This window comes from Piliocolobus tephrosceles, chromosome 6 (assembly GCF_002776525.5).
Source record: "Piliocolobus tephrosceles isolate RC106 chromosome 6, ASM277652v3, whole genome shotgun sequence".
In the NCBI taxonomy this organism is placed as follows: Eukaryota; Metazoa; Chordata; class Mammalia; order Primates; family Cercopithecidae; genus Piliocolobus; species Piliocolobus tephrosceles.
In genome coordinates, this window is record NC_045439.1 from 146215402 (window position 1) to 146230455 (window position 15054).

General features: G+C 44.0%; 1 protein-coding gene across 1 annotated transcript in view; it reads left to right on the plus strand.

The window, feature by feature from the left end:
* CHP1 (calcineurin like EF-hand protein 1) overlaps positions 1-15054 on the plus strand; it is a 51756-nt gene that overhangs the window by 28859 nt on the left and 7843 nt on the right. Inside the window, exons 4-5 of the mRNA XM_023198377.2 lie at positions 2623-2750; positions 10374-10435. Of these exons, the coding sequence (XP_023054145.1) occupies positions 2623-2750; positions 10374-10435 (190 nt within the window). The remainder of the gene's footprint in view (positions 1-2622; positions 2751-10373; positions 10436-15054) is intronic.

The following is a 15054-nucleotide window of genomic DNA, read 5'->3' on the forward strand; positions in this document are numbered from 1 at the left end:
TTTTTTTTTTTTTTTTTTTTTTAATTGAGATGGAGTCTCACCCTGTCGCCCAGGCTGGAGTGCAGTGGCGTGATCTGGGCTCACTGCAAGCTCCACCTCCTGGGTTCACGCCATTCTCCTGCCTCAGCCTCCCGAGTAGCTGGGATTACAGGTGCCCGCCACCACGCCCAGCTAATTTTTTGTATTTTTAGTAGAGGCGGGGTTTCACTGTGTTAGTCAGGATGGTCTCCTGACCTTGTGATCCGCCCGTCTCGGCCTCCCAAAGTACTGGAATTACAGGCGTGAGCCACCGTGCCCAGCAAAATCATCCTTTTTTGAGACAGAGTCTCCCTCTGTCACCCACGCTAGAGTACAGTGGTATGATCTCGGCTCATTGCAACCTCTATATCTGGGGTTCAAGCAATTCTTGTGCCTCAGGCTCTTGAGTAGTTGGGATTATAGACCCCAGCTAATTTTTGTATTTTTAGTAGAGACGGGGTTTCACCACGTTGGCCAGGCTGGTCTTGAACTCCCGACCTGAGGTGATCCACCCTCCGTGGCCTCTCAGAGTGCTAGGATTATAGACGTGAGCCACTGTGCTCGGCCTAAAAGATTATTTAGAGAAAAATTATCCAATTATGAGGGAAAATTAAAATCACGATGTGTCCACAGAATTATGCATATGTTTTAAATGTTTCAAAGTATTTATATTGATTGGAGAAATGCTTAAAAGTTAAAAGAAGGCAGGATACTAAATTACATAATACCGTTATCTAAAAAGCATAGAAAAGTTACTAGAAGAAAATGCATTCATATATATATGGGGGAAGTCTTGCACCATCACCCAGGCTGGAGTACAGTGGCACAGTCTTGGCTCACGCAACCTCTGCCTCCTGTGTTCAAGTGATTCTCCCACCTCAGCCTCCCAAATAACTGGGAGTATAAGCGTGAGCCACGGCACCTGGCTGACTGACTGATTCCTTCCTTCCTTCCTTCCTTCCTTCCTTCCTTCCTTCCTTCCTTCCTTCCTTCCTTCCTGCCCTCCCTCCCTCCCTTCCTTTTCTTTTCCTTTTCCTTCTCCTTCCTTTTTCTTTCCCTTTCCTTTCCTTTTCTTTCTATTTTTTTGACATAGTCTTGCTCTGTCACCCAGGCTGGAGTGCAGTGGTGCAATCTTGGCTCACCGCAGCCTCCGCCTCCCAGTTTCAAGTGATTCTCCTGCCTCAGCCTCCCAAGTAGCTGGGATTACAGGAACCCACTACCACACCCAGCTAATTTTTTTGTATTTTTAGTAGAGACAGGGTTTTACCATGTTGGCCAGGCTGGTCTCAACTCCTGCCCTCAAGTGATCTGCCCGCCTCAGCCTCCCAAAGTGTTAGGATTACAGACGTGAGCCACTGTGCCCAGCCAGAACATATATTTATATTAACTATGGTTGTAATTGGTAGAACTTGGATCAGTGTTTTTCTATCTACTTCTCTCTTTTCCACATTTTCAAAGATATGTTTGCTTTTATAATTAAATAAACTTGGCCAGGCATGGTGGCTCACGCCTGTAATCCTAGTACTTTGGGAGGCCGAAATCACGAGGAGATCACGAGATCAGGAGATCGAGACTATCCTGGCTAACATGGTGAAACCCCATCTCTACTAAAAATACAAAAAATTAGGCCTGGCGCACACCTGTAATCCCAGCACTTTGAGAGGCCGAGGTGGGCGGATCACCTGAGGTCGGGAGTTCAAGACTAGCCTGACCAACATGGAGAAACCATGTCTCTACTAAAAATACAAAATTAGCCAAGCGTGGTGACGCATGCCTGTAATCCCAGCTACTCGCAAGGCTGAGGTAGGAGAATTGCTTGTACCAGGGAGGCGGAAGTTGCAGTGAGCTGAGATCGTGCCATTGCATTCCAACCTGGGCAACAAGAGCGAAACCCCTTCTCAAAAAAAAAAAAAAAAAAATTTGGCCAGGCGTGTTGGCATGCGCCTGTAGTCCCCGCTACTCAGGAGGCTAAGGCAGGAGAATTGCTTGAATCCGGAAGGCAGAGGTGAGCTGAGATAGTGCCACTGCAGTCCAACCTGGGCGACAGAGCGAAACTTTGTCTCAAAATAAATAAATAAATAAATAAATAAGAAAAAAATTAAAAATTAAATAAACTTTATTTTAAAAGCAGCCTTTCCATAATGTGCCTTAATTTTAAAATATCCCTTGGTATGCATTACCAAGGGATGTGGGAGGTGGCTGAGGAGTCACTGGGTTGAAATGACTTAACAAAGTTCAAAGCAAAGAGTTCAAGTTTTGGCTCTCTTGTATGGTGCTGGCACTACTCTACATTCGTTTTTTGGAAAAGAGATGCAAGTAAATTCAATAGATAACTCTAACCCTGGTAAGTCCTGTTACCTAAGTCTGGTTAAATCATTTATCAAGCGGGAGTAGTAGTGGGAGTAATAGCACCTGCCTTACAAGGTTGGGGTGAGGCTTAAATGATATGGTACTGTGAGCCCCGAAGTACCGTGCACATGGAAAGAAACCTCATTAAATTAACTTTCAGGCTACCGTAGCTAAAGCTTTTGCCAGTATATTTAATTTGTAAGAAATAATCACCGTGATTGACATGGTGTTCTGTTTGTTATATCTCACAATCAGAGAGGACCAGGTAAACTTCCGTGGATTCATGCGAACTTTGGCTCATTTCCGCCCCATTGAGGATAATGAAAAGAGCAAAGATGTGAATGGACCCGAACCTCTCAACAGCCGAAGCAACAAACTGCACTGTAAGGAGCTAAAGTCTTCTGGCTTAAAATACTTGCTTTTCATTTCTTAAAAGTCATGTACGTACTCACTCATTATTTGAACAAGCATTTATAAGAACATACTGGTTAAGACCTCAGACTCTGGAGCTAAACTGCCAAGATTAAATACTAGTGTACCCTTTTTTGGCCGTGTGACTTTGGGCAAGGTACTTAACCTCTTTGGGCTTCACTTTTCTCATCTGTAAAATGGGATTCTAAGGGGTTCCACATTGGATTGTTGTGAGGATTAAACGAGTTAATAAATGTCAAGTGCTTCAAATAGTGCCTGGCATATACTAGGTACTTAGTAAGTGTTACCTAGTATCATTGTAATTCATTGAGCACCTACTCAATGAGTAGGTGTGCCAGGCACTGTGTTAAGTGCTGGCATGGCAATAGTGAACAAGACCCAGGCCCCACCTTTAAGGAATAATGGCAATCCTCAGCTCATCTTAGAATTTGATAGACACTAGATGTGACTTAAGTAGTGGGGAACAGCTGGATATAGTGCAAGATTTAATTTTTATACCCATGTCTCATGCCCCTTTTCCTTTAATACTTGTTTGCTTTCCCTTCTGCCCTTATTGGTTCATGTATAATATTGCCCAATTCCTTACAACACTTCTCCAGGAAATTGAAATTAAAGTTCTCTTTTTATTCAATACAAGTTGAAATTGCAGTTGTATTAAAACTGACTGAAGGCTGAGCGCAGTGACTCATGCCTGTAATCCCAGCACTTTGGGAGGCCAAGGTAGGTGGATCACTTGAGCCCAGGAGGTTGAGACCAGCCTGGGCAACATGGTGAAACACTGTCTCTAATAAAAATACCAAAAATTAGCCAGGTGTGGTGGCATGCACCTGTGGTCCCAGGTACTTGAGAGGCTGAGGTGGGAGAATTGCTTGAGCCTGAGAGGTCGAGACTGCAGTGAACCATGATGGCACCACTGCACTTCAAGCCAGGTGACAGAAACTCTGTCTCAACAAAGAAAGGAAAACAAAACAAAATCTTCCAAATAGCAGTAGTGGATTTGGGCGTTACTTGGTGTCTTAGGATGCCTTTAGCTGACTCAGCTGGCTTAAACAATAGGGAAATATATTAGCTCACTTTACAAGTCAGGTCAGGCCAGCAGGAGGGTTGATTCTGTTTCAAGCACTAGGGATTTTTCTCTTTACTCTGCCATCCTCATAGTCTGTTTTATCCTAAGGTATTATGGTCACATGACAGCTCTCAGTTGTTAACAGGGCTTTTTTTTTTTTTCTTGTTCACATCTGGCAGTAGAGGAAGAGAGATATATATAGAGAGAGAGATCGAGACTGAAATTGAGCAACACTCCTCCCAAGCATGGAATGTAAGTCCTTCCCCTCACTTTGATAAGTCAGTTTAGATCAGGAGAGTGCCGAGTGCTGAGGAGATTAGGCTACTGAGATTCCCCTCCTGATGCTGTGGTTGGGGTTCTGCTAAGGAAGAAGGTTGGAATGCCCCAGAAATGGCAAACTTCAGGATGAGATAGAATAATAACAAAGTGCTATGCAGGTTATGCTTGGTTTTATTTTGTTTTTGCTTAATTTTTTGAGATAGGGTCTCACTCTGTCACCCAGGCTGAGTGCAGTGGCGTGATCACGGTTCACTATGGCCTTGACTTTCCTGGCTCAAGTGATCCTTTTGCCTCAGCCTCTCAAGTTGCTGGGACCACAGGCATTTGCCCTACACCCAGCTAATTTTTTATTTTCTAATTTTTTCTTTTCTTTTTTTTTTTTTTTTGAGGCTGAGTCTCACTCTGTCACCCAGGCTGGAGTGCAGTGGCGCGATTTCGGCTCACTGCAAGCTCTGCCTCCTGGGTTCATGCCATTCTCTTGCCTCAGCCTCCCGAGTAGCTGGGACTATAGGCACCCGCCACCGCACCTGGCTAATTTTTTTTTTGTATTTTTAGTAGAGACAGGGTTTCACCGTGTTAGCCAGGATGGTCTCGATCTCCTGACCTCGTGATCCGCCCGCCTCGGCCTCCCAAAGTGCTGGGATTACAGGTGTGAGCCACCACGCCCGGCCTCTAATTTTTTTAGGGATAGGATCTCACTATGTTGTCCCAACTGGTCTCAAAATCTTGGACACGAGCAATCATCCCACCTTGGCCCCCTGAAGTGCTGGGATTACAGGCATAAGCCTCCATACCCAGCCTGTTTTTTTCATTATATACTTTAGTCTTGGCTGTAGGATTAACTTGTATAGGAAACTAAAAATTAATTAGAATTCTGTTGCAGTCTAGGTGTAGGGATCACATTCATGTAATTAGACTGGTAAAACCAAAGCTATTCTAAGGCCAAAGAAAAGACTAGAAGAGTCCAAGAAGTCCTCAGTTTCTGTCTAAATGTGTTGCTTCTCTTTGAAGTTCCCACAGCGCTATATAAGCTGTAGGATGGTGCCTCTTATTGTAGACTGAGAGCAATTGAATGTCATATGTCTAGCAACACATTTGCTACTGAGACACATTTACCTTAGAGAAAGGGGATGTGGGCTGGGTGCGGTGGCTCACTCCTGTAATCCCAGCACTTTGGGAGGATGAGGCAGGCGGATCACCTGAGGTCAGGAGTTCGAGACAAGCCTGGCCAACATAGTGAAACCCCATTTCTACAAAAATACAAAAAAAAATTAGCCAGGCATAATGACGGGTGCCTGTAATCCCAGCTACTCAGGAGGCTGAGGCGGGAGAATTGCTTGAACCCAGGAGGCGGAGGCTGTAGTGAGCCGAGATCGTGCCATTGCACTCCTGCCTGGGTGACAGAGCAAGATTCTGTCTCAAAAAAAAAAAAAAAAAAGAAAGGGTATGTGTTACTTAGAAATGTGAGTTTACAGGCCAGGCGTGATGGCTCATGCCTGTAATCCCAGCACTTTGGGAGGCCAAGGCAGGTGGATCACTTGAGATCAGGAATTCAAAAAATTTGCCGGGCGTAGTGGTGGGCGCCTGTAATCCCAGTTACTCGGGAGGCTGAGACAGGAGAATGGTTTGATCCTGGGGAGTGGAGGTTGCAGTGAGCCGAGATTGCACCACCGCTGTCCAGCCTGGGCAACAGAGCAAGACTCCATCTCAAAAAAAAAAAAAAAAAAGAAATGTGGGTTTATAGAGGAGTGGAACCAAATTTTATTATGGGTTATCCTTTGCATAGAATACTGTCTTCAGGGACTCTGAGAACACACTTTGTCCTATTTCTTTTTTATGCCACAGTGAGAGAATTTTAATCACAATCAGCAAGGCTCAACTATGCCTGTGTAGGCACAGGCCCAAGTACATATAGTGCCACTCTGCTCTTCTGTTTGTCTCCTAGAAGTGGTACCTTATTGCTTTCCTCTTTGAACTGGTGAGGTTATAATAATGCTTTGTGTAGGCCAGGTGCAGTGGCTCATGCCTGTAATCCCAGCACTTTGGGAGGCTGAGGTGGGTGGATCACCTGAGGTCAGGAGTTCAAGACCAGCCTGGTGAAACCATGTCTCTTCTAAAAATACAAAATTAGCCAGGCATGGTGGTGCATGCCTGTAATCCCAGCTACTCGGGAGGCTGAGGCAGGAGAATTGCTTGAACCTGGGAGGCAGATGTTACAACAGTGAGCCAAGATCACGCTATTGCACTCCAGACTGGGCAGTAAGAGCGAAACTTCCATCTTAATAATAATAATAATGCTTTGTGTAAAAGATACAGCCCTATGTACAGGTGGATAGTGTTAAAAAAAAAAAAAGTGAAAAGTATAATTCATCTTAGAATGCCCAGGGCATGGTAAGTAAGAGAGAATTCTAGATGTTTACAGGTTTTGCTTCTCACATTCTAATTGTCTTCTTAAATGGTTTAAGTTTTTATAAAACATAATGATGTGGAAAGTAAAGAGTCTACATTAGAATTTTTTTTTGGGTGTTGAGGAGTATAGGTGGAGTAGAGCTTGGGAGAGTAGCCAGGAAGAAATAGCAGCATTATTCATAGAATCCAAAAGGTAGAAGCAATCCTAGTATCCATCGACAGATCAATGGATAAATAAAATGTTGGGTACACATACAATGGAATATTAGTCTGTATTAAAATAGAAAATTCTGAGGCCAGGCTCGGTGGCTTACGCCTGTAATCCCAACACTTTGGGAGGCCGAGGCGGTTGGATCATGAGATCAGGAGTTCGAGACCAGCCTGGCCAATATGGTGAAATCCCATCTCTACTAAAAATACAAAAATGAGCCTGGCGCGGTGGTGGATGTCTGTAATCTTAGCTACTTGGGAGGCTGAGGCAGGAGAATTGCTTGAACCCAGGAGGCGGAGGTTGCACTGAGCTGAGATCATACCACTGCACTCTAACCTGGGTGACAGAGCAAGACTCCATCTCAAAAAAAAAGGAAATTCTGGCACATGTACAACATGGATGAATCTTGAAGACATTTTGCTGAGTGAAATAAAGTGGATATAAAGGACAAATATTGTATGAATCCTCTTATGTGAGGTTTCCAGAGTGGTCAAATTTGTAGAGACACAAAGTAGAACAGTGGTTGCCCAGGGCTGGGGGCTGGTGGTGGTGATGGTAATGGAGTTATTGTTAAAAGGGTACATTTTCTGCTGGTGAAGATGCAGAAGTTATGGGGAGATGGATGGTGGTGATGCTTGCACAACAGTGTGAAAGTACTTAATGCCGCAGAACTGTACCTGTAGAAAAGGTTTAAATGATAAGTTTTATGTATATTTTACCACAATTAAAAAAAAAAAAAAGAAGCAGCCGGGAATGGTGGCTCATGCCTGTAATCCCAACACTTTGGGAGGACAAGGTGGGGGGATTGCCTGAGGTCAGGAGTTTGAGACCAGCCTGGCTAACATGGTGAAACCCTGTCTCTACTAAAAATACAAAAATTAGCCGGGCATGGTGGCACATATGTGTATGTAGTCCCAGCTACTCAGGAGGTTAAGACAGGGAGATCGCTTGAACCCAGAAGGCAGAGGTTTCAGTAAGCTGAGATCATGCCACTGCACTCCAGCCTGGGCGACAGAGCAAGACTCTATCTCCCAAAAAGAAAAAAAAAAAAAGAAGCAATAGCATTGATTGAAGTAAAGGTAAAGGTTTATAGCCTGGGCAACAGAATGAGACCCAGTATCTACCAAAAAAAAAAAAAAAAAAATTGAGCCGGGCATGGTGGCACACACCTGTATTCCTAGCTACTCAGTAGGCTGAGGCAGGAGGATCACTTGAGCCCAGAAGTTTGGGGCTGCAGTGAGCCATGATTGCACCAATGCACTCCAGCCTGGGCGACAGAGACCCTATCTCTTAAAAAAAAAAAATAAAAAAATAAAAAGGAAGGTAAAAGTTTGACTGAGATCATTCTTTTGGTTTTTCATTAAGCAAATGTTTGAGCACCTACTATATGCCAGGTACTATTTTAGGCCCAGGATACAGTGATGAATAAATCAGGTAAGGCCCTTGCTTTCTTAGAACTTATGATCTAATAAGAGAGACAGACTATAGAGAAGACGGGTGAATAAACAAGATTTATTATGGCAAGGTCTGTGAAGGAAGTGAATACATGAGATGAGAAAGGCAAGGGGAGATGTCACTACTTTAGAAAGGTTGGTCGATGAAAACCTCTCTGAGGAGTTGAAATTTGAGCTAAAGGTCCCGGCACAGTGGCTCACCGCTATAATCCTAGCACTTTGGGAGACTGAGGCAGGAGGATTGCTTGAGCCCAGGTGTTCAAGACCAGCTGTCCGGGTGTGGTGGCTCACACCTGTAATCCCAGGACTTTGGGAGACTGAGGCGTGTGGATCACAAGGTCAAGAGATCCAGGGGATCCTGGCCAACATGGTGAAACACCATCTCTACTAAAAATGCAAAAATTAGCCGGGTGTGGTGGCGCGTGCCTGTAATCCCAGCTCCTCAGGAGGCTGGGGCAGGAGAATTGCTTGAACCTGGGAGGCGGGGGTTGCAGTGAACCAAGATCATGCCACTGCACTCCAGACTGGGCAAAAGAGCAAGACTCCATCTCAAAAAAAAATGATTTATCTAGACAAAGACCTTGTACCTTTCACCAGCCTGGGCAACGTAGTGAGACCCTAGCTCTGCAAAAATTTTTAAAAATTAGCCAGGCGTGGTGTCTGTGGTTCCCACTACTCTGGAAGCTGAGGTGAGAGGCTCCTTTGAGCCTGGGAGGTTGAGGCTGTAGTGAGTCATGATTGTGCTGCTGCACCCAGCCTGGGAGACAGAGCAGGACCCTGTCTGAAAAAATAAATAAATAAAAATAAAATTAATCAAATTAAACAGAACAGAAAAAAATATATATATCAGAAGTCTCTCCTAGCTACTTCCTCTCTCTGGAATTCTGATACATACCTTACAAGGCTTAAATTAGATTTAAAAATTACTTTTATGTTATCTTTCAGTGGACTCACCCTTTTATTTTGGAGGGGAATGATACTTAAACCTGTAGATATTGATCCATGTTCTTATGCCTTTGTGCCTAATAATAGCTCTGCCTGGAATGGCCACCCCTTGGCACATTTCTGTTTGTCTTTCAAGGCCTTGTTCAAATGTTACCTCTCCTTGATGTTTCCCCAGCTCCACCAGAAAGCCACATCTGCCGTACACTTTGTTCCCCCAACATTTTGGATATGTTGTAGTGCTTAGGATGTAGGTAGGATGTATTCCAGAGAGTCGTGTATGTTGTTCTCCTCTACTAGATAGTGAGTTCCTAAGGACAGAGTCTAAATCCGTGGATCTTAATAGCTCTAGAGCAGTGGATTTGGGACTTTTAGGGTTTGCAGCACTCTGTTTAAGACCCACAATCTTAGTGGCATTCTTGAAGTGATTCAAAACCTAAAAACCACACTAAATTCAGTTGTGGGACAAGATATTCACGTCCTCAGGCTGGCGATTTGTCACAACACCTATAAAATCACCCAGAGATAACACCCTATTCTGTTGGCAGCCCTTCAGCAACCTGGCAGAAATCTAATGACTTTGCTTTTCTGATTTCTATCTCATGGACCCAAGCAAAGTTCTCATATATCCTAGCTTCTAGAAGGCTTAAAGAGAAAGAAACATGATAAGGCCAGGAGACCATCTGAGCCATCATATTTGTTTGAAACTCAATTTCTTTACCTGCAGGACTCCCCAGTGGTAGAGAATGACTTGAAATTTGAGACTGTTTTGCCCAGGAGGTTCTTTTCTCAAAGCAGCACTTTGTGTGGGCAGCTCTCATGGTGCCTGTATGGTGCCTATTGTTGGTTCTCCCTGAGTCGTACCTGGTAGAATTGATGTTTATGTGAGGTGCCCTAACTTACAGAACCATGTAAAGGGTGTTTTGGGAGGCTGTTTAACATTCTAGGTTAAGAAAAAGGACGTTTGCCTTTCTTTTTATGAAGCTTTCTGATTTGTTGGAAGAGGGAGCATACTTCATTTAACCTAAGAACTCATCAATTCGCAATTCTTCAGTGTTACAACTTTTTAAAAGCCCTATAAGTAATGGCAGTTGTTCTTGGAAAATTGATTAATTGGCTGTCAGTTTTCTGTCTAGTGTCTTATATATTTAGTGCCTTGAGAAGGGGCATCACACTACAGAATTTTGACTAACTTTATGTTTTTCCCTTACAGTTGCTTTTCGACTGTATGATTTGGATAAAGATGAAAAGATCTCCCGTGATGAGCTGTTACAGGTATGTCGGGGAGCTCCTGGAGAACTTGTGCTTGGACTCTGCCTGCTTATTATTGTGGGCAGGCACTGTTCTTTCCTTTAGTAAGCGTTTATTTCATACCTGCTATGTGCAGAGTCTTGTCCTGGTTATAAGGCAAAGGAGATGACCTGGGAAAACTTGAAATGGCTCATTGTGTTTTCATAGACAGATGTCTCCACTATCTAAAAGCTAACTAGGCTGGGCATGGTGGCTCACGCCCTGTAATCCCAACACTTTGGGATGCCAAAGTGGGCGGATCACCTGAGGTCAGGAATTCAAGAGCAGCCTGGCCAACATGGTAAAAACCCGTCTCTACTAGAAATACAAAAAGTGAAGGGGTGGCCTGCCCCTCCACACCTGTGGTTGTTTCTCGTTAGGTGGGACTTGAGAAAAGAAATGAGACACAGAGACAAAGTATAGAGAAAGAAAAAGTGGCCCAGGGGACCGGCGCTCAGCATACAGAGGACCCCCTCATTATCTTTACCATCTTAGAAAAGGGGGGCCGGGCGCGGTGGCTCAAGCCTGTAATCCCAGCACTTTGGGAGGCCGAGACGGGCGGATCACGAGGTCAGGAGATCAAGACCATCCTGGCTGACATGGTGAAACCCCGTCTCTACTAAAAAATACAAAAAAAAAAAAAAAAAAAAAACAGTGAGCCGAGATCGCGCCACTGCACTCCAGCCTGGGCGGCAGAGCGAGACTCCATCTCAAAAAAAAAAAAAAAAAAAATAGAAAAAGGGAAGTGGCAGGATAATAGGATCATCGTAGGGAGAAGGTGCGCAGTAAGACATATGAATAAAGATCTCTGTGACATGAATAAGTTTTTTTTTTTTTTAATTTTTTTTTAGACATGAATAAGTTTAAGGAAAAGTGCTGTGCCTTGATATGCATATGCAAACATCTCCATAAACCTTTTTAGTGCATAAAAAGCAGCATTGTGCTAGCAAGTCCCACCTTTCGTCCTAAGGCAGTTTTCTCCTTTCTCAGTAAACAGAACATAAATCGGGTTTTACACCGAGATGTTCCATTGCCCAGGGACGGGCAGGAGATGGATGCTTTTCTCTATCTCAGCTGCCAAGAGGCCTTCTTTACTCTTATACTAATCCTCCTCAGCACAGACCCTTCACGGGTGTCAGGCTGGGGGACGATCGGGTCTTTCCCATTCCACGAGGCCATATTTCAGACTATCACATGGGGAGAAACCTTGGACAATACCTAGCTTTCCTAGGCAGCGGTCCCTGCCACCTTTGGCAGTGTACGTGTCCCTGGGTACTTGAGATTAAGAGAACGGTGATGACTTTTCACAAGCATACTGGCTTCAGGCACTTGTTTAACAAAGCACACCCTGCACAGCCCAAAATCCGCTAAACTTTCAGTCACCACAGCACATATCTCTTGCAAGGACAAGGTTGGAGGTAGGGTCACAGATTAACAGCATCTCAAATACAGAACAAAATGGAGTCTCTTATGTCTACTTCTTTCTATATAGACACGGTAACAGTCTGATCTTTCTTTTCCCCACAAAAAGTAGCTGTCCATGGTGGTGGGTGCCTGTAATCCCAGCTTCTCGGGAGGCTGAGGCAGTAGAATCGCTTGAACCCAGGAGGTGGAGGTTGCTGTGAGCCGAGATTGCGCCACTGCACTCCAGCCTGAGCGACAAGAGCGAAACTCCATCTCAAAAAAAGAAAAAGTAAATAAATAAAAGCTAACTAAATGGCTTTTAGGTATTGACTGAGAGTTAAAATATACAACATGGTTTACATCAGGTAATTCATTTATTGCCAAATCAGATTATTGGCAGCCAGGTAATTCTGATGATACTTAGTTAAATGCAGTTATTTAGTCTGTCCTTAGGGTTGACTAAGAGTCAGCGAGCTGCTGCTGTGCTGGTGTACCCTGAGCCAACTGCCCACTGTTCTTTGTTGCTCCAAGAGATGATTCCCTGTTTTCCTACTAGCAGTGACTGGCATTTCATACTAGGATGAAATTACTCAGGGCAGATTCAGGAGCAACCCAACGTATTCTTACATTTCTATGAGCAAAAAACAAAACAGTCTGCAGGTCAGTGTTAGCGTCCCTTGCTTTTGAGTTGGGAATTTCTTCAGCGAGAAGAGTTTATTTTCTTGAAAGCTGCTACATATGGTTTTCTGAGTTCTGAAGAAAAAAGACAGTGGCAGTCACTCTGTAGTTGCATGTGTTTATTCTCTGACCCAGATCTGACCTCAGGTGATCCACCCGCCTCAGCCTCTCAAAGTGCTGGGATTCCAGGTGTGAGCCACCACGCCTGGCCCATGTTTTCTTAATATGATTCCTGTGAAAGTACTGGTTGAACTTGTGGAGGTTATTATCTTGATTGTGAGGATGGTGCCATGGGCGGGTACATATGTTAAACCTTATCCAATTGTACATATTACTTTATTTATTTATTTTTTGTATTTTTAGTAGAGACAGGGTTTCATCATATTGGCCAGGCTGGTCTCGAACTCCTGACCTCAAGTAATCCACCCACCTCAGCCTCCCAAAATGCTGGGAGTACAATCATGAGCCATCATGCCTCGCCCCAACTGTCCATTTTAAATATGTACATTTTATTGTATATTATTTATACTTCAATAAAGATACTCTACTCCCCAACTCATTTTATGAGGCTAGCATAACTTTTGCCTGACAATCTTTTTTTTTTTTTTTTTTTAAACAGAGTCTCACTTTGTCGCCTGGGCTGGAGTGCAATGTCACCATCTCAGTTTACTGCAACCTCCGTCACCCAGGTTCAAGCGATTCTTGTGCCTCAGCCTCCTGAGTAACTGGGATTACAGACATGCTCCACCATGCCTGGCTAATTTTTGTGTTTTTAGTAGAGATGGGGTTTCGCCATGTTGGCCAGGCTGATCTTGAACTCTTGGGCTCAAGCAGTCTGCCCACCTCAGCCTCCCAAAGTGCTGGGATTACAGGCGTACCCGACCACACCTGACAATCTTATAAAAGACAGTATAAGAAATGAAAATTAGGGGCCGGGCATGGTGGCTCATGCCTGTAATCCAAGCACTTTGGGAGGCCGAGGCAGGTGGATCACAAGGTCAGGAGATGGAGACCATCCTGGCTAACATGGTGAAACCCCATCTCCCCCGTCTCTACTAAAAATACAAAAAATTAGCCGGGCATTGTGGCGGGTGCCTGTAGTCCCAGTTACTTGGGAGGCTGAGGCAGGAGAATGGCGTGAACCTGGGAGGCAGAGCTTGCAGTGAGCCGAGATTTGTGCCACTGCACTCCAGCCTGGGTGACAGAGCAAGACTCTGTCTCAAAAAAAAAAGAAAAGAAAATTATAGCCCAATCTCTTTTACTCAAATAGTTGTAAAAATCCCAAACAAAATATTAGCACACTGAATCCAGCAATATATAATATAATATATATATTATAGCCAAGGATATATTATAGCCAAGGTGCAATTGTACTAGAAATTCAAAGTCGGTTTAACATTAGAAAATCAACCAATATATTTCACGCACACCAACACTTTAAAGAAGAAAAATTGAATGGTCTTTTCCATAGAAAAATGTAATTGATAAAATTATCATCCATTTATTTTATTTTATTTACTTATTTATCTTTTTTTTTTTTTTGAGATGGTGTTTTGCTCTGTCACTCAGGCTGGAGAGCAGTGGCGCGATCTTAGCTCAGTGCAACATCTGCCTCCCAGGTTCAAGCAATTCTCCTGACTCAGCCTCCCATGCAGCTGGGATTATAGGCACGCACCACCACGCACTGCTAATTTTGTATTTTTAGTAGAGATGGGGTTTCACCATGTTGGTCCAGGGTGGTCTTGATCTCCTGACTTCAGGTGATCCACCTGCCTTGGCCTCCCAAAGTGTGTGAGCCAGCTTGCCTGGCCTCACCATCCATTCATGTTTAAAAAAAAAGAAAAAAGTCTTAGAAAACCAGAAGTAGAGGGAACCTTTCTTAAATCGATAAAGCGTATATATAAAAACCTTCACCAAACATTAAAAATAATAGTAGGCTGCGTGCAGTGTTTCACCCCTGTAATTCCAGCTACTTGGGAGGCTGAAGTAGGAGAATCACTTGAACCTAGGAGGAGGAGGTTGCAGTGAGCCGAGATCATGCCACTGCTCTCCAGCCTTGGCAACAGAGCAAAATTCTGTCTTAATAATAATAATGGCCGGGCGCGGTGGCTCAAGCCTGTAATCCCAGCACTTTGGGAGGCCGAGACGGGCGGATCACGAAGTCAGGAGATCAAGACCATCCTGGCTAACACGGTGAAACCCCGTCTCTACTAAATAAATACAAAAAACTAGCCGGGTGAGGTGGCAGATGCCTGTAGTCCTAGCTACTCAGGAGGCTGAGGCAGGAGAATGGCGTAAACCCGGGAGGCAGAGCTTGCAGTGAGCTGAGATCCAGCCACTGCACTCCAGCCTGGGCGACACAGTGAGACTCCGTCTCAAAAAATAATAATAATAATAATAATAATAATAATAATAATAATAATAATTGACTAATAAACTTCTTTTTTTTAAATTTTTTTGAGACAGAGTCTTATCCTGTCACCCAGGCTGGAGTGCAGTGGTGTGATCTCAGCTCACTGCAA